At 35.7% G+C, this 19,769-nt stretch overlaps 1 protein-coding gene across 3 annotated transcripts in view; it reads right to left on the bottom strand.

Moving 5' to 3' along the window:
• Nucleotides 1-2,134: 2,134 nt before the first annotated feature.
• Nucleotides 2,135-19,769, bottom strand: part of GYG2 (glycogenin 2) — a 54,418-nt gene continuing 36,783 nt past the window's right edge. The window contains exons 9-11 of one of the 3 annotated variants that reach the window (XM_020992967.1): nt 7,354-7,461; nt 6,913-7,017; nt 2,135-4,139 (exon numbers count right to left, since the gene is read on the bottom strand). In XM_020992967.1, the coding sequence (XP_020848626.1) occupies nt 3,978-4,139; nt 6,913-7,017; nt 7,354-7,461 (375 nt within the window). In that variant the 3' untranslated portion in view covers nt 2,135-3,977. Of the gene's footprint in view, nt 4,140-6,912; nt 7,021-7,353; nt 7,462-19,769 lie in introns of all 3 variants that reach the window. The other 2 variants (XM_020992963.1, XM_020992971.1) reach the window with 2 other exon arrangements.

Consider the following 19,769-nt stretch of genomic DNA (forward strand, 5'->3'; position numbering starts at 1 on the left):
AGAATTTACTGTTCAATTCATTTAACAACAATCATCATATATTATCTTATTTTGTGTAAGTATGTATGTGTGTATGGCCCCAAACCAGATTCATGGGGTGCTGTCTCCTTCAATGGATCTCAGGATCATTCAGCATTTTTTTAAAGGTTAGAGAAACTGCACACCCAGTAAACCCATGCATTTGCTATAGGGCCAGGGCTACATATGTATTATGTGTGTGTGTGTGTGTGTGTGTGTGTGTGTGTGTGTGTGTGTGTGTGTGAGCCTTCCCAGTCAACTTGTCTGCTACTTGAGTACAGGCCAATATCCCCCCACAGACAAGTAGATTTTTCCTTTGAAATAAGCCAGAATACTTTAAGAAAAAGTTCAAGTATTGCCTCTGTACAGATGACACCTAGATCCGTATCTAATATTAATGTTAATCTCTCTCCAGAGTACCAGCTCCTCATCTCTGACTGGTTTTCCAGTAGGAATGTCAAACAAGAGATAACCATCTTCCCCTTATTCCCTTCTACAAACTTTCCTATTTTTTCTGGAGAGCATCATCATGCCAATGAGCATACAGATTTGCAATTCCAGAATCATCCCAAACTATTCTCAGTCTCTGTCTCTCTCTCTGTGTCTCTGTTTCTGTCTCTCTCTCTCTCTCTCTCTCTCTCTCTCTCTCTCTCTCTCTCTCTCTCAGCAACCAAATATTGTTGATTCCAACTCCACAACACTTTTCACAACTGTCCCCTTCATCACACTCACATAACCATCACCCTAGTTTATGTACTCAACCTCCTCTCATCTAGATTATAATAGCCTCATATTTAGACCTCTTGCTTTATGTCTTTCTCCTCTTCTCTTCCACATAGTTGCCACAAGAATCACCCTAAAGCACAAGTATGAGAACAGATGAGATGACATACATAAAAGTGTAAACATTAAAGCTCTATTTAAAAATTATCTTTATCATTCCCCTTTTTAAGAATGCCAACAGTGCCCTATTGCTTCTATTACAAACTCTCTAGTATAGTATTTAAAGCCCTTCATAACGTGGCCTGCCTTTCCAGATTCATTTCATATGACTACCCTTAGCACATTCTGTGTTTCAACCAAACCAAGCTTCTACCTCTTCCCCAAACTTGCCTCTATGCCTCTCTCCACAAGGCCTCATGTCTGAAATACCCTGCTTCCTTGCCTCTGCCATCTCTTAGGATAATGCCTAGCTTCACAGAAGGCTCAGATCATATTCCACCTCCTATGGGAAAACTTTCTTGGAAAGAAACTTTTCTTAGGAAAATTCTCCCCACTTTGTTAGCAATCCACTCCACTTTCAAATTATGTATATACCTCAGCCCCCAATAGAATATAAATTCCTTAAGGGCAGGAACTTTGCTTTAATTTCTCTTTCAATAATGAGTACCTAGGCAATTAATAAAAGCTCATTGGAGTGGAATAGGCAAGTAACAATTTATGTTCAGCTATTAGAAAATGCTTAGAGAGTTAACCAGTGCTTAAAGCAAAAATGAATGAGAGAAGAAAGAAGAGCCAGGGATAGTCAGAATGACTGGCCTCCTTTATGAAACTTTCTCACCTACTTTTTCTCTTTCCCATATCACCAGGAAAGGATCAGAAAGGAATAGGATAAGATAAGCAAACACAGCATGCTGGATTACTGTCAGAATGCTATAAAAGGTGTAGTAAAGATGGATACCCTCACAAACAGTGGTGGAATAACAACTGCTCCTTTGGAGAAAAATGGTAATATGTGCAGTGGGCTAATTAATTTTAGAAGAGTAAAATCCTATCTTAAAATACCTCATAATAAAATGGATTTAGTGACACTTTCTATTGAATCATATTTTTGTGTACATGAAGAACTTACATACAACATATATCTCCTTACATCACTGAAATTCTGTGGAATATGTATTATCTCCAACACCAGAGTAATTAATATATCAGGGTCCTTCTGAACTTCCTTATGTCTATATAGAGCCATCCAAAAGTATGTGTAAACATAAAAATTTGAAAAAGCATTATTGGAAAGTCATCAGCTTTCTCAGGTGGGTGTCATTTGAAAAATAAGCACTTTTAGATATTTTATTTCTAGAAACAGTTATGAAAAATCCATTTAATATGTGTTTGCTTATTTTTTTTATTTGGAGAATTTGGAAATGTGTAATAAAACTGCTTCCCTTTGAACATAAAACATCATCCTGTGTTCCCAGGACACACATGCAAAGCACAAACAAGTAGATTATACAACCTTTAAATGAGAACAGTTCAAAAGAGATGAAAAATACTGATGCTAATAGAGCATAGCAAGATTGACCTGCACAGTTTAATTTGTATCAGAGGACAGTTTAGCTGTCTCTGTTGACACACATCTCCAGAGACAAAAGAAGCTGAGAATAAAGCTAGTTCACTTAACTCCACATCTTATGTGTTCCACCTCATTTGTTAGATTTAGACCTATTTTCATCCACTATTCAATAACATAACACACAATATTTTCATTCCTTTCTCAAACAATTAGTACTGGTGGACTTCCAATAATATTAGATCACCAGTTCTATATTTGACACACAACTCATGCCCTTTTAAAATTGTTTTTAAATAAACTTTCACTAACCAATATGCATATGGTACTAGCAAGGACGATTGGGTCAGCCATCATTCAGTCTTAAGCAGAAATGAAGCTTCTAAATCCTACTTCCCTGGATAAACTGATGCCCTAACAGAAAAGAGCTATTTCAAAGTTCATTTGGATCTCCCTGACCCAGAACCAAACAACCTCAGGGAGATCTCAAATGTTTTCAAATATACTGATTCAATTAAAACACCACAGGACACAGGTGAACTTCCCAGCCCCTCCAAAATATATGGCAAACTAGTCATTCATTTTTCAGTAGGCTTATGATAAATAAGCCACTAAAAATTTCAAAAATTAATTTCCCCTCTCTTTTCAATAGGGTGAAATTCCCTAGTTATTATGATGAATGTGCCTGGTCTGTAACAGTGGTCATAAGAAATGTAACAACATCCATGGTAGGTTCATGAAACATAGACTCTTTTGAGAACTTCTCATAAAATTTAGCAATCAGTCTCATAAAACTGAGAATTCCTTGGAATCTGTTGAAAGAGTTTATAGAGCACCATGATTAAATAAGTTAGTTAAAACTGAGGTAGTGAGTCTTAGATATATATTGATAAGGGGAGGAGGGAAGAGATACAATTTAACAGACACTATAAATTTACTTTCCTCTCAGTATTTCAGGTATTGCCACAATAAGCTGGTCTATGGAAAACTGAAATAAAATATGAGTTCTTCAGAAACACTATGCCAATTCCTCTACGTAACACTAAAGAGACTCTTTTATCAGTCAGGTGAACACCTCTCTATGTGGTATGTTCAGAATCGGAGCTCCTGGCAGAGACATCAAAAGAGTTCATGAGATCTTAAAACTGCAAGTGAAATTAAAAAGGTGAGTTACTGAAATTTAACTTAACCATACAGGAACAGATCCATTTATCATCAAGCTTTCCCATATAATCAACTGCATCTCCTAGCATTATTACAGAAATGTGAACAGCAAGGCTTGATGCATGATTTCCAACTATACTAAGCATCTACATTTTTGCACCTGAATAGGTCTACATTTTAGGTATCCTTCCTGTTATAATACATACTTTTACCAAAAAGTCTATAGTTATTCTAAATCATTTTGCTGGCAAGATTAAGTGAGGTACAGATCTAATAGTGAAAACTAGAAGTTATTTATCTTGGGTCACCAGGTATTTCAAGCTAGACTTGAATTTTCTGCACTACTTGTATTTAGGCACTCAAGTTGGCTGAAAATAAATAGAGGCACATCATTTAAAAGGCCTTCCCCATTACTAAGGGCTAGAAGAGACTTTTTGTCATTTTGCAAAAGCATGAACATAATGACAATGACATTTGCGCTAGAACGCAGACACAACTGACAAGACTACTGTAAAAATCTATCCAATTTTTCCTGAATACGTGCAAAGGCATCTTTTCCCATGTAGTCCACCCGCCCTTCTTCCCATTTCCTCCTTTCCTCTTCTGCACTGGGTTCCTTGACTTTCTGTTGAATGGAAAGCTCTGCTACAGAAAAGGCCAAATCCACCTAAAAGAAATAAGATGACAAAAATCAATATTTTGTTCTGTTGATCACAACAAGGAATTATACTCTTTAAGCACACTTATGTAGAAAGTCTTCTTGCAGGATCATATTTATTGACTGAATTTTTTAAAGACCACAAAATCATATATTTGCCAGCTTCTCTTAAGCATTTCAGTGATTTACACAGCAATTTTTTTTCTAGAACAGTATTTGACTATTACTTAAAACTATATACAGAGACATGGAGATACACACACACACACACACACACACACACACACATATATATGTATATATATATATATATATTATATATATATATATATATATATATATATATAGTAACTTTAAACTCATAGGAAATAACATCAGACTGCTGAAAAGAAGTTTTTTTAATGCATCTATATGAATACAAAATCCTATAATATACTCTCAGATTGTTTGACAAGACAAATTGAATCATACGGATTCTCTTATTCTAATAATACTGCTACTTCCTCATCAAGCGTTATGAGAAAAAAAAGGAAGCAGAAATATACATCTATATCTTTCACAGGTCCTGCTGTTGACAATATTATTATCTAATGATGTAAGAATATCAATACATAATGTATAACTTTAGTTCCTTTGAAATTGTACACATATCCAGTTTCTTCTCTGCTTGATATCTGTAACTATTATTAACAAATCTTGGTACTATTTATGCCTCTGTCTCTATAATTGAACATGCTTTTGTTAGAATGGAGACGTTCAAGTTGTGAAAGTCAGGGATCTTCATGGCTTGTCAACTGTTGGAAAATGCAAAATATAATTCCTGGTTTGGGGATTGCAAAAGGTCTTCCCTGATGAGAATCACCTGCAATTTCAATAAAATTAGTATATGTAGACTTTGGATTTATTCCCATGTTCCCAGATAGCACTAGATCAGACAGTAAGCCAACACCAACTGTCATTCAAGTGAATTAAGTAAAGTAAGATTATTCAATCAATCAATCAATAAGCATTTATTAAATCTCTGCTATGAGATGAGCAACAAGGCACTGGAAGTGCAAAGACAAAAATAAAATGGCTCCTGCCCTCAAGGAGGGCACTCTACACTACAAAATTTATTACATTACAAAATACTACACACACACACACACTGACATAGATCATTTATCAAGTCAGTAACAAACCCACTTGGGAGGAGAAAAACAATATCCCTCAGTTATCAAGCCCATAACTTTGAATCAAATGATGGAAATTATGCTCTAGTAATGGCTACTGATAGTTACTTTCACAGCCCTTGTACTCACAGAATCATAGATTCAGATCTAGAAAAGAACTGAATGCATAGGGAAAATGAGGAGCCCCAGGAGCTTAAGTACTTTGCCTAATATCATAGAGGTGGTCAGTGGCAGAACCAGTATTTGAACTTTTGGAATTAGAATCTAGAACATTTTCATTTTACCACACTGTGTTTCTTAATTAAGTAAAAATCTTATTTGTCCAAAGGTTTTTCTTGCTCCAAGTTAGAAAGAGTGGGTTTCAAAAGGAGGAAGAAAATCAAAAGCACCAGTAGTGGGTCAGAAAGATTAAACTGGCATTCAATATATTGGCAAAATAAATACTAATCTCTCATTTTGCAAAATGAATATAAGGGCTTGAAATTTATTAATGGAACTCACAAAGTTCTGTTCCAAGAGTCCCAGGGAATTTCAGTCAAAGGAATTTTGGTGAAAAAGAAAAGAAAAATTAAAGATGTTCTTTGCCAAAAAATTGCTATATCTAAGGATTATTTTTGAAACTTAAATGATTTTATACTTAATATTTTAGGGAGTGAATGTCTCTTTAGAATTAACATTCTCCTAGGTTCTTAGTTTCATCATCTAGAGCGCCCTGAGGCCCATCAAACAAAGAACACAGACTGGAAATATCTTTCACAGAAGAAGCTACTATTAAAAGATCACCCGGATTGTTATTTACAAGAAGTTCCACTCCAAATTAACTTTAATTTCAACTATGAGTTCAGCTCCCTGTCTGCACTTTCTCTGTTCTTTATCATTTAATCAAGAACCTAAGTGTATTAGAATCTCACAAAAAGAATGCTAAAAACATGGTCCCTGTTCTCAGAGTAGGAATATAATTCTCAAGAATTTTTCTTTAAGAAGAAAAAATATAAAATAACACACATTTTATTTGACTCTTAAGGAAGCATTCCTTTCTCTTTGCCAGTCTATATCTCTCCATGTCTGAAAAACATTAGACTAATCTGTAATCGTACTCTCGTTATTAGAGAATGAATTAACTTGCATATTTATCACATTAGAAGATACAATACTGTCCTCTCCAAACAATAACAGTAAACCCAACCCTTAATTTTTCTTTATTTAATATACTTTTACCATATTATTTTTAAAGTGAATATAATTGTCACATGCTGAATTATTTATATATTCAACAATTAGGCCATGCAACAAATCAGCCACCTTGGGGCAGCTAGGTAGCACAGTAGATAGAGCTCCAGCCTTAGAGCTCCGGCCTCAGACACTTGAAACTTAATAGCTGTGTGACCCTGGGCAAGTCACTTAACCCCAATTGCCTCACCAAAAAAAAAAAAAACCAACAAAAAAAACCCCAAAACCAAATCGGCTACCTGAAGGGAAATCTTTACTGGAGACAGGAATCTGCTATTAAAGGGGAGACTGGAATGCTCTCATTTTAGTGATGTAAGAAGAAAAAAATGACATCATCAGGCGTATTAGACAAGGTGGAACATAAAGGTTGTATATATCACCTCCAAATTGTGTAGAGAAACAGAGTCACTGGTAAACTGTGCAGATGGTTCATTGTTTGGCTCCAGGAAACACTCAGGAGAATTGGGTTCCTCTTTATGGACTGGCTGCTAAGAATATAACCATTTTTCCATTAGTTAATAATTTGCTCTTCGGTGACTAGGCATTACGCAAAATTGCAAAACTTACCAGCCTACAACAATTAAGTTGGAGGTCTGTTCTGATTTTTATTTTGTCTTTGAAAAGACTAAACAAACCCGATTCATCCTCTCCCACCACCCCACAAAAACAAAAACAAAACTATTAAAAGGTAAATTGGCATGCTTTCATTTTAATAATATCAGATTCAAAAATAATGTTAATTAGTTCACCAAACATAATAATATAGAGCTGTTTCATCAAGTGTATTAAACAAGACAGGACATAAAGGCTGAAAATATCACCTCCAAACTGTGTAGAGGAACAGAGTCACTGGTGAACTCTACAAGTGGTTCATTATTTGATTCCAGGAAACTCTCAGGAGAATTGTGTTCATCTTTATGGACTGGCTGCTAAGAATATAACCATTTTTCCATTAGTTACCAATTTGCTCTTAAGTTACTAGGCACTAACAAAAATTGTAAAACATTGACTCACAGGAATCAAGTTGAAGATCCGTTCTGATTGTTATTTTTTTCTTAGAAAAGACTAAATAAAGCAGCTCCATCATTTCTAACTCACCCTGAAAAAAAAACCCTCAAAACTGCTATTAAAAGGTAGATTAACATACTTTCATTTTAGTGAGGTAAGATTAAAAATTAATTTTAATTAGATGAACAAACATAACGTAGAATTGATTCATCAAGTTTATCAAGACTAGATGGGACATAAAGATTGCATATAGGAGGTGGCGCAGTGGATAGAGCACCAGCCTTGAAGTCAGGAGGACCTGAGTTCAAATCCGACCTCAGACCAAACACTTGACACTTAACTAGCTGTGTGACCCTGGGCAAGTCACTTAAACCCAATTGCCTACCAAAAAAAAAAAGATTGCATATACAACTTCAAAAGTGTGTAGAGGAATAGGGTCACTGGTAAACTGTACAGGTAGTTCATTATTTGGTTCCAGGAAACACTCAGGAGAACTGGGTTCCTCCTTAAGGACTAGCAACTAAGAAAATTACCAGTTTTCCATTAGTTAACTATTTATGCATTGGCCCTGGAGTCAAGAGGACTCCAGTTCAAACCCAGCCTCAGGCGCTTACTAGCTAGGTAACCCCTCTCTCAGCAAGTTACTTAATCCCTCACTTAATTGCCTCAAAAAAAAAAGTTAAAAAAGAAAACAATTTGTTCTTGGAAGACTGAGCATTATCCAAAATTGTAAAACTTATCAGTCTATAAGAATCAAGATAGAGGTCTGCTGTAATTGTTTTTTGTCCCAGAAAAAAAAAAACTAAAAAAAATCTGTCCCAACTGTGCTCCCCCTCAGGGAGGAAAAAAAAAAACCACCCTTCTTTATCTTGCTACTTGTATTTTCCACAATCTCAGTATTTGGTTCAAAGATCTACATCCAGAAAGATTTGTTTATTAATGTGCCAATAGGACGCGTCTCTATGCTTCTCCCACACTTTTTTTTTCAGTGTATTATCATAAAACTCTTATCATGAACAAGAATGTTTAGTAGAGTAAATTTACTTATAGTTTATAGTAATGGATAAACAAGGTTCAGATGGAAAAATAAAGTCCTCATCACCAAATTCTCATTTTCTTCATTAAGTTCAACCTAATTCCCTAATATTTTTAAAAAATTATCAGAATGTGATTAAGACAACACAGAGAGAACTGTAGTTGGGTCTCTTTCCAGCCATAGGATTGATAATGGATTAAGAGTTAGTGGGATCTTGGGAAAGTCCTAACATCTTTTATTTTACAGGTGTAGAAACTAAAACTCAAAGAGAATAGGTGACTTCTCCAAGGTCACAAAGGCACTAAGAGGCAGACACAGGGCTTTCACTTCTTCCAACTTTAAATCGAACATTCCTTCCAAGGCACAAGAAAATAAAGAAATAACAAATTCAAGCCAACAAGCTTTAAATAATTGCCTGCTATGCCAAAGCATTATGACAGGAGCTGGGGTTAAAAAGAAGAAAACTAAAAAGTTACTGGCCTCAGGAATTATATATTCTATGCCACTAGGCAAAGAAAAGGAGTGAGGAAAATGAAATTGATTTTGTTAAATAGCAAAACTAGACTATCAGCCTTGAATAATCTAGAAATAACTATCCTGTAACTTGTATATAACTTATTAAAAATGACTAGGAATGCCAATACTCAAATTAACACTCAATTAATCATATATCAGGCACCTACTTTGTACCTAGCACTGGTGAAAGAAGTACAAAGAATTCAGCAATATCTACTCACAAGGAGCTTACATACTAATGGAAATAATATCAATACTTAGCAGATTTATTTGCATTTACCAATCAAAACAAAACAAAAAAGAAATTCACAGTAAATATCATATAGAAAAAAAGGGTTTCGTTTTTGTTTTCCTCACAGTTCATGATAGTGGTTCATAAGCATTGTTTTGTTAGGTGAAGGAAAGAGAATAAACATTCATTAAGGACCATTACTGTGCTAAGCATTTTACAAATACTCTGTCACTTGATCCTGACAACATTAATGGAATGTAGGTACTATTTATTATCCCCATTTTACAGATAAGGAAACTGAGGCAGAGATCATGTGACTTGCCTAAGTTCACATAGCTAGTAAATATCTGAGGCCAAATTTGAATTCAGGTTTTCCTAACATCAAGCCCAGAACTCTACCCAGTTCCATATCACCATTAGAAAGCAATAAGTTGGGGCAGCTAGATGGCACAGTGGATAGGGCCTGGGGTTAGGAGAACCTGAGTTTAAATCTGGCCTCAGACACTTAGCTGTGTGACCCTGGGCAAGTCACTTAACTCTGTTTGCCTCAGTTTCCTCACCTGTAAAATGAGCTGGAGAAGTAATTTTCAAACCACTCCAGTATCTTTGCCAAGAAAACCCCAAAAGAGGTGAGAGAGGTAGACATGACTGAAAAGTGACTGAACAACAAAAATGTGCATGGCATTGGAGATCCAAATACAAAAAAATGAAATAATCCATCCCTTCCCACTTAGACATATTTTATCAAATGCACATAAGCAGAATGGTGAAAAAGAGAGAATCCCTAATGTGCCCATGACTATCAACAGGTTCTGGCTATAGTTAAAATGAGAAATCAAGGGGCCTATTCACTGAATGGGTGAAATTGCCTCACTCAAAGTGAGAACCCGAAAAGACCTTAGCTTAAAAGGGCTGAGGTCTCGCATTGCATCCTGGGCCATCTCCAGTCGTCCTGACTGATGTCTGGCCATTGGACCCAGATGGCTCTGTAGGAGAAAGTGAAGCCGGTGACTTTGCACAGCCCTACCTCACTCAAATCAAAGGCAATTGCAAGTCACGTTATCATCTCCCTGACGTCATGGAACTCTTCGAGAATGAAAACAAACCACAAAAACTACCACAAAATGAGAAATCAAGCACAGAGTCTAGGAAAAGTTAATATACTTTGCTTCCTTTCTACTCGCTTTGTTTTTCATGGATATTGGTGTTTGTGGAGGAATGCATGAGAGCACTTAATAAAAGATAGATTAGTGTTTATATGATTTCAATTTAAGCCTGATTCTCAAAGTGATGAACAGTCTAGGAAAAACGAAAAGGAATTAGAGAGATGGTTACAGAAGGCTTTTCAGAAAGAACAAAAGCAGCTACAAACACACATACCCCACTACAATTAACCTTTGACTCTTGCTTCACCCCTGCTTCAGAGTTAAAAGACCAAAGGGCCATTTAGTCCAACCAGGGGTGGGGAACCTGCAGCCTCGAGGTCACATGTGGCCCTCTAGGTCCTCAAGTGCAGCCCTTTGAATCCAAACTGCACTTTAGGACCTACAGGGCCACATGTGGCCTCCAGGCCACAAGTTCCTCACTCCTGGGACTCCAACCCCTCACTTCATGGGTGAGGAAATTAGGGCTGAGAGGGGCCAAGTGATTTGCCTAAGGTAGGTTCTGAAACCAGATATGACTACTACTTCCAAATGTCTATAGTCATTAATAATAATATTCAATAATTACATAGGCTTAAGGGCTTGTAGGACACTTTATATTTTATCCTTCCAATAACTACTAGTTAATAAAATATGACAAATAAAGTACCTGAAGCTCAAGGAGGTAAATCATTTGCCCATGGCCATACAGCTAGTGTCAGTGAGAGAATTCAAACTGAGAGCTCTCCTAACTTCAAGTTCAGTATTCTCACCATGATAGCACACGAACTCTCATTAATTCCCTTAAAATGCCAGAGTACTATGGAAGTCCTTAATAACTCTGCCATTTAAAGTTCAAAAAAGGTAATGACTAGATCAAATTCCATTTTCTTCCAGAGGTCTTTCTCATATCCCCATTTACCCCAGCTGCCAATGTCTTCCTAATGGCAGATCTTCTTTCTCTCTCTCTTTCTCTCTCTCTCTCTCCATATATATATATATATATACACACACACACACACACATATATATACACACACACGTATGCATATGTATGTATATATATACACACATACATATATATGTATAGATAGAAATATAGATGTATATATAGATATATCTATATGTATATACAAGTTGACTTCTCCATTGAACGTAAGATCCTTTTTTTCTTAAATAAATATATTCCTTTATTTTTTCTTTTTGGTGAGACAATTGGGGTTAAGTGACTTGCCCACTGTCAACCAGCTAGTAAGTGCCAAGTGTCTGAAGCCAGATTTGAACCTAGGTCCTCCTGACTTCAAGGCTAGAGCTGTATCCACTGCACCATCTAGCTGCCCCTGAATATGAGATCCTTTAAGGCAGAGACTGTTTTTTACCTTTTTATTTTTGTATCCCTAACACTTAGAATAGTGCCTAGCACATAGCAAGCACTTAAATGCTTGTTGATTTGAGAGTTCTCCTTTGCAAAAACATTTAAATTCTATTCATTTTTTTCCCTTTTGGGACCAAGGGGCACAGGGTAAAGGGTGACACAGGAACTGTCCAGTGGAGTACTCAGAATGAAATAAAAAGACCTAGCAATATCAGGAAAATATATCAGTGCTTGGTGTATTGCTGGCATTCACCAACTCAATTGAATTTAAAAAACCAACCAAAAAACCCCACATACTCTTTAGGAAATGGCTACAGAAGAAAGAAGAAACATTTTGAAATGTCAGTGGGATCAATACAAACTTGTCAAACTGAATCACATTTTAATGGACTTAATAATTTTTAGGAATTATATGTAAGGTGAAAACAATTTAATCATTAATAGCATTTTTCCCATTTTCTATTTTCATTCTCCAAAAAGGTTATAGGAATGAGAAGGAGGAGAAGGAGAAGCAAAGCAGGGGAAGGGAACACAGAAGGAAGGAAAGAGATTTAAAAAAACTGAATTGAAATTTGAGTAAAGCCAAGAAACTAGTTTAAGCTAAGAACCATTAACACTTTTCAATATATAGCATATTTTAAATACACTAATAATTTTTATACATTTTAACAGTTTTAAAATTTATATCACAGAAAAAAAATAATTGTGCTAACCAGAAATTCCATCATCCTTGATGATATTATTATCCTGCTTCCTTATCACATCCATAAACAAATGTTTTAAAAATAAATTCCCAAAATTTTCCAACTTATTTCAAAAGAATGTATATATCCTTCAGGTTTTTATTTGTTATTTTCAAATTATTATAAAAGAAATTAATAGTACATAAAATATTTGGTATAAATATGCCATTTTTGTTTTATCAAAATTAATAATTTTCTAAAAATCTCAGTTTGCATAAGGTCACAAATTTTTATTAACCGTGTTCTCACTGATACCAAAACTCCATTGAAAAGTATTTTTTCCCTTTACTGACCAATCTTTCTGGCCCAAAGTCACAGACTGTTCCCATTCTGAGAAACAGTGGTTGCCCACCAAGATAAAAAGCTCTTTCTTACACATTCATTAAGGAGGGCATGTTAGGTTCTGTTTTTCATTAATTCCCTGTTAAAAAGCTCCAAATATGGACTTTATATCACATTATCTTGAATATTAACATGTCAACTCTTTCTACTTTGCTTTTATCCCATACAGATTTGACAATGCAACTCAACGTCCTCTTCATTTTCCAATTAACTCTTTTTGAAAGCTTATGATTTTCATAGAAATAGTAATAGGGAGATTTGCTTGTGCAATCCATATTTCCATTTTCTGTTCATATTCAATCTTATTTTACACAAATTCAATCTTATTTTACACAAAGACATTGAGACAGTATTTATATGATTCAATCATGGTGTGATATTAGCATAGTTTAATTTAAATAGCTCAGTTATATAAATGGAATGATTTCACATCTAACAGCTGCTTCAACATAGCAGGAATACTGTATCTTTCAGGATGGTTTTTAATAAGAACAAAAACTCAAGACAATATTAAGAAGTGGATTAAATGTTGGCATATGTCAGTAAGACTAACAATGCAAAACAATCAGAAACTACAGACGAAAAATTGTAAAAATTGGATGTGCTATGTCATCACGCATTTCCTCTCCCCTATCCCTAGCTCTTTTGATGTCTAGTCTTCCCCCATTAAAATGTAAACTACTTGTAGGTACAGACTGCCTAGCATGCTCCCTTGTATTTGTATCACTAGCACTTACCAGAGTACCAGGTACCAGCACTGCCTTGGTACTTAAGAGGTGCTTTATCATCCATTTCATTGTTGTTCATAGGTAAAATGCTAATAATTTATCATCCACTGTACTCATAGATTGGTTCTCCTTAACCCTCACTTTTCTCTCCCCAAGTTTAAACTTACAATTTTTACTTTTAAATAATGCTTCCAAACACTGATTCTACTGCTATTCATTCAAGGGGGAAATTATATTGATGAACAAGATGGCATATGACAGTAATGAATTTGAGGTCTCTGACAGATGCCTTTCAATATCTAGGAGATCTGAAATAATTATTTGGAAAAGATCAAAAGGTCCTACATTATAATTGGCAATAGAGATTTATGATATAGAAAACTTCTCCAAAATGAAAATTCATTATTTGTATTTACTGAATGCCTAATATTCATAAGGCAGATTTTCTGTTGTTCAGTGTTTCAGTCAGGTCTGACTCTCCATGACCTCATCTAGGGTTTTCTTGGCAAAGATACTGGAGCAGTTTGCCCTTTCCTTCTTCAGCTCATTTTACAGATGAGGAAACTGAGGCAGAGTTAAGTGACTTGTCCAAGGTCACATGGCTAATAAGTATCTGAGGACAGATTGAACTCAGGAAGATGAGTCTTCCAGATTTGAGGCCCCAGCACTGAATACACTGTGCCACCTAGCTGCCATAAAACTATAAAGATATGATTCTTGCTGTCAAAGATTTTATGATCTGGATGGGGATGACACAAGTAATCTGTGTGTCTGCTATCATGCACACAGCATGTTACTTAGTAACTGCAGGGTTAAAATCTAGACCAGCGATTTCATTGTTATAATGAAATCCCCATGAAGAGCTTTCTCTGCTGATGGAAGTCATCAACTCATCCGCAATCTATAGTCTTCAACCTACTGTCTTGCCTAAAATCCTAATACGTTGAGTGACCTGAGCAGCATCACACAGCTTTTATGCCTCAAAGATGGGAATAAAACCTAGGTTTTCTTGAATTCAAGATCAATTCTCTAGGTTGCTCAGTGGACAAAGTAATGGGCCTGGAGTCAAGAAGAGCTAAGTTCAAATCTAGCCTCAGTCACTTACTAGCTGTGGAACTTGAAAAAGTCACTTAACCTCGGTCTGCCTCAGTTTCTTCATCTTAAAATAGGAATAATAATAACACTTACCTCCCAGAGTAGTTATGAAGATAAAATGAGATAATACTTGCAAAGTATTTTGCAAGCTACAAAGTATTATGCATGTGTTATTATTGTTGTTTTTCCTTAATACCAAAAAGCAAACTAACATGTTTTAATTACTTGTCAATTTTTTAAAAATACTTTTTGCTAAGTGGTTTTGTTCAGATTGGACTTATTGGTAATTAATACATAAGTTGCGTTTGATTTCTATGACTTAAATTTAATGAAACCCAGCCATTGAGAAGGCCAAATTCAGTCAACACTTGCAAATACTTACTCGAGGTGTAAAGCATTGCTTAATAACAATTATATTCATGGTTATAAGAAGGTGAGCCATAAATTTTTAATTGATCTTTTCTGCAACAGACAGGATTCCTATCTTTAGGTAATCTATGTAATGCAGAGATATTAAGACAAAAATGAGCAATTTTATAATTTTACAGTATTTGGGTATTATTTACATGCATATACAAACAAATGATATTAATTGAAGCTTTTTAGCCTAATATAAAATCATGATACATCAGTACTTGCACCACTGCCTAAAGTACTGATCACTATATCTCAACAAAGATACAGTGAAGTTGGAAAAGGCTCGAAGAGGAGCTAAAGAACTTGTATTATGAAAACAGACTTTAAAAAAAAAAGGAACCTTTCAGTTTACACAAAGACTGCAAAGTTATATGATCTCTATCTTATATCATATAAGAGATGGATAGCGTGACCAGGGCCTTTTTCATCATATTCTGGAAGTGGAATAGTAACTCCTTTTAAAGCCTAAAAGAAGTAAATTTAAGACAGATAATACAGAAATACAAGTCTTAGACGGCACTACTGATCGACAGTAAATTGGTGCCAGAGTTGAATAGAAGGAGGCAAATGACCCTGCTAGATTATATGTAAGAAATTGTGTCATGCAGTTTCAATGAGCCTGAACTGATTCCTACTTCATAAACACGTGCTTTGAACATGAATATTCTCCTAGTGATGTTATATGGCTATGGATGATGGAAAACTATAAAAGAATTAAAATTGTAAGTGATGAAAAAACCAATACAGATGTATATAAGGGGTGTCTATAGGCTGTAGTTTAATACTAGTGATTACTCACAAACTGTAATAAGTAAAGCTATCATAGGAAAAGATGATCTGGTTATGCACGTAGAGTGAAGACTAATGGATACATTGCCCAAGTGTTGCATGTGTATTCACTAAATGCTAAAAAATCTAAAGTGTGGGAAAGAAGAGGTATTAGTCTGTGCTGACCTCATTGTTGCATGCCTATGAAACCTGGACAGTACACCCTAACCATGCCAGGAAGCTGAATTGCTTCCATTTGAATTGTCTTAGGAAGATTCTGAAGATCATCTGGCAAGATCAGGTACTAGACTCTGAGGTCCTTTCTCTAGTTGAGCTTCCAAGCATTCAGACTCTACTGCAGACAGTGCAACTCCAATGGGCTGGCTATGCTGTTTGAATGTCAAACACACATTTGCCTAAAAGACTATCTTATCAAGAACTCACATAAGGCAAGCACTTACACAGAGGTCAGCAGAAGCAATACAAGGACACTCTCAAGGTCTCTCTGGAGAACTTTGGAATTGATAGCATGACAAGGGAGACAATGGCACAGGACCACCCAACATGGCATGCCTGCATCAAAGAAGGCTCTGTGCTCTATGAACAAAGCAGAATTGCAGCAGCTCAAAAGAAACGCGAGATGTGCAAATTTAGAGAAATCTCCACTCTAACTGTTCATATGGATTATTTGTGCCCAACCTGTGGTAGTCTTCTGAGCTCATACCGGTCTAATCAATCACAGTCAGGCACACTGTACCTTGACCTCAACTTAGTGATGTCATTTTGGTCCTCTTTGAGCACAAAGGACAGCAACCAAAAGATTTAAAGACCTCAGTAAGTACATTGGGTAAAGACTCTATTGCAGATTTTTGGAAATGCTTACAAAGGACAAAGAAAAAATGAGGTACGGATAGATTATGTCATATCACTGGAAGTATAACCCACTATGATGAAATCAAAGACCCACTCAATTAGCTAAGTAACACTGAAATACCACTTTTCGTGGTGGATAATAAGCTCAAGGAATTAATCAATCCAAGTGATGGCATATATATATGTATTTACTTTTGAAAAAAGTCTTCTTATATCACTGGTATATGGAACTCTCTCTGCCAATACAGTATGGTACCTGCTCTATAATATTGAATCTTAGAGAGTTGCATGGGGCACTGAGAGGTTAAGTTAGTTACTCATGATCAGTGGTCACAAAACCAGTATATGCCAGATGTAGGACTTAAATCCAAGTCTTCCTGACTCCAAAGACAACTCTCTATCATTATCTCCTGCTACTTCTGAAGAGGTGGCATGAGCCAAACAAATAGGTTCAATAAAAGTTTATTTTTAAATATTAATTACAAATTTGTAATGTGTTATTTTGGGAAAGTAGTACGCATCCCCAACTTTTGGAAGCTGGCATGTAAGAAGTTAAGTATGCCTTCCCTAGGGTCAGCTAGGTGGTGCAGTGGATAGAGCACCAGCTCTGGAGTCAGGAGAACCTGAGTTCAAATCCAGCTTCTGACACTTGACACTTTCTAGCTGTGTGACCCTGGACAAGTCACTTAACCCCATTGCCTGGCTGAAAAATAAATAAATATGCCTTCCCATAAATGTCCTTCTGTATCATTGCCTGAGACAGACTACTGGACTTTGAGCAAGAAATGAAATTCTTATGTTTGTAAATCAATTTAGAAAGAAAATAATCTAGGAAAATCCACTTATATCACTTAACTGTCAAAAGAAAAACAATGGAAAAGATCAGGAGATTGAAAATCAAGAAAGGTGAATTTTAGTTTTATTATATGAGCTTGGCTAACTCACTGAATGTCTCTGAGCCTTCATTCCAAATCTGTAAAATGAAAGGGCTGAATCAGATGACCTATGAAGTCTTTCCCCAGCTCAGAAATTTTATGATTCTGTGGGTGATCAGCAGGTGGCAGTCAAGCAACATGAAAAATGATAGAGCGTCCACACAGAATAAAAAATATCAAATACATCTTAAGACCCAAAGACTGTCAAGTATTGTGCTTTACTGGATCTATATTTTGTCCATTTGTATAATCTCTTCAAACTTTCTCATCCCGCACAATTCTTAAACACGTCTTCTTCCCCTGATTCTTTTAATACGTGATAGATGCAGAAGAAGCACTCAGGCTAGTCATCAGTTACATCTTACTCTTGATACATGACAGCCCACCTCTTTTGGGGGTTTATTAGTCTCTAATGATGTAATTTACCCTATGTGTCACATTCAAGTCATCATTGTTAATTATATGCTAACTCATTAACTTACATTACTTATGCAATTCTCTTTTGGTCATTGGGTCACCTGAAACTGTGATTCTTCTGATATCATGGTGGTTTGTGATTCACAATTGTAAAGGATTATCAGAGGAAGCTTCATTTTACTGCCATGGAGTTTTGTGGCAGTGGGCAGTATGACATCATCTAAAGTTCTGTGCAGTTTCCTCAATGGTGTCTAGTATAATGTCCTCCTATTCAATTCTAGGCTTGGCTTGTTATCTGTCCAAACTGTCTGCCAAAGTGATAAGTACTGATGAACACTACAATAGATTTATCATCCAAATGCACACAGCTATCTGGCCAATAAGTATTCTTCATCCCCTTTATTTTATTGTGTAGATGGCCAGGATGGTCAAGTGCTAGATTATGGATTAAAATGGAAAACACTTGAGATAGTCATTTATGTGTGCTAAATATTGACAGTGAACATTGATTTTTTTTTAATAGCATCAGTGAGTCTAGTCTCCATCTGCAGCATGGGGTTATGGTTTTATACATAATTCAACAGCAAACTGACAAGTGAGTTACTAACTTAAAAAAATCAAACACTATTTTTTTCACCCTCAACAGTAATATTCCATTGCCCAGCTTCAGAATATTATCCTTTTAGAACACGTTAATGATAGGTGTAGGGATAGGGCGTGGGACTAGACCTGGGACAATGTGATATCATAGGTCTAAGAAGCTTCTGGGAAAGGAGCTGCCAATACAGGTCTGAACTTTCTCTAAAATTTACAGTCTTAGAGAGTTGCCTATAGTACCGAGAGGCTGTGATTAGCTCAGGGTCCCCCAGAAAGTATATGTAAGAGTGGGGCTTAAATCTAGATATGACTAGCTCCAAAGCCAGCTTTCTGGGATTAAAGGGGTTAAAGTCAGGAAATGCTACATTTCATGTTAACACTTCAATCTTGACCTTCAAAGCCATAGGAAGCCTTATTTACTTTGCATATGCTGACATGAGCTCAGCAATTCAGGAAATGCTGATTCATGAAATTAAGGATATGTTTATTTCATACATCATCATGAAGTGTGATGTTTTTAGAAGACTCAAAATTACAGGTGACCCAAAGGATAACATAAAAATGAGAGTACACTGATAATTTGCGTAAAATTGTGGAAGACAGACAAGAACAATGACATGGTCAAGGGCATGGTCAAGAATTACGTAATATAATGTATAACTTATGTCAAATTATTGTCTTCTCAATAGAAGGGAAGTGAAGGAGGGAGGTAATTCAGAACTCAAAATTTGAAAAAAAATGCTGAAACTGTTTTATATGTAACTAGGAAAAATAAAATATTAAAAAGAAAAAAAACCCTACATATTATAAGAAGACATGGATAGGACAGGTCACAATTTGCACCAGTTTCTCAAGTAATTACACAGATGAGACCATGGAGCAACTGAAACATTGACATAAGTGACATTTTACATATGACTATTTAGATACTTCAATATATATATTAACAGCAATCAACTTAAAACCTTAAATCAAACATCTTCAGGGTGAGATCAAGAGCTGCCAGTAAAAAC

The sequence above is a fragment of the Phascolarctos cinereus genome, unplaced genomic scaffold (assembly GCF_003287225.1).
Source record: "Phascolarctos cinereus isolate Bilbo 61053 unplaced genomic scaffold, phaCin_HiC Scaffold_726;HRSCAF=1367, whole genome shotgun sequence".
Taxonomy (NCBI): Eukaryota; Metazoa; Chordata; class Mammalia; order Diprotodontia; family Phascolarctidae; genus Phascolarctos; species Phascolarctos cinereus.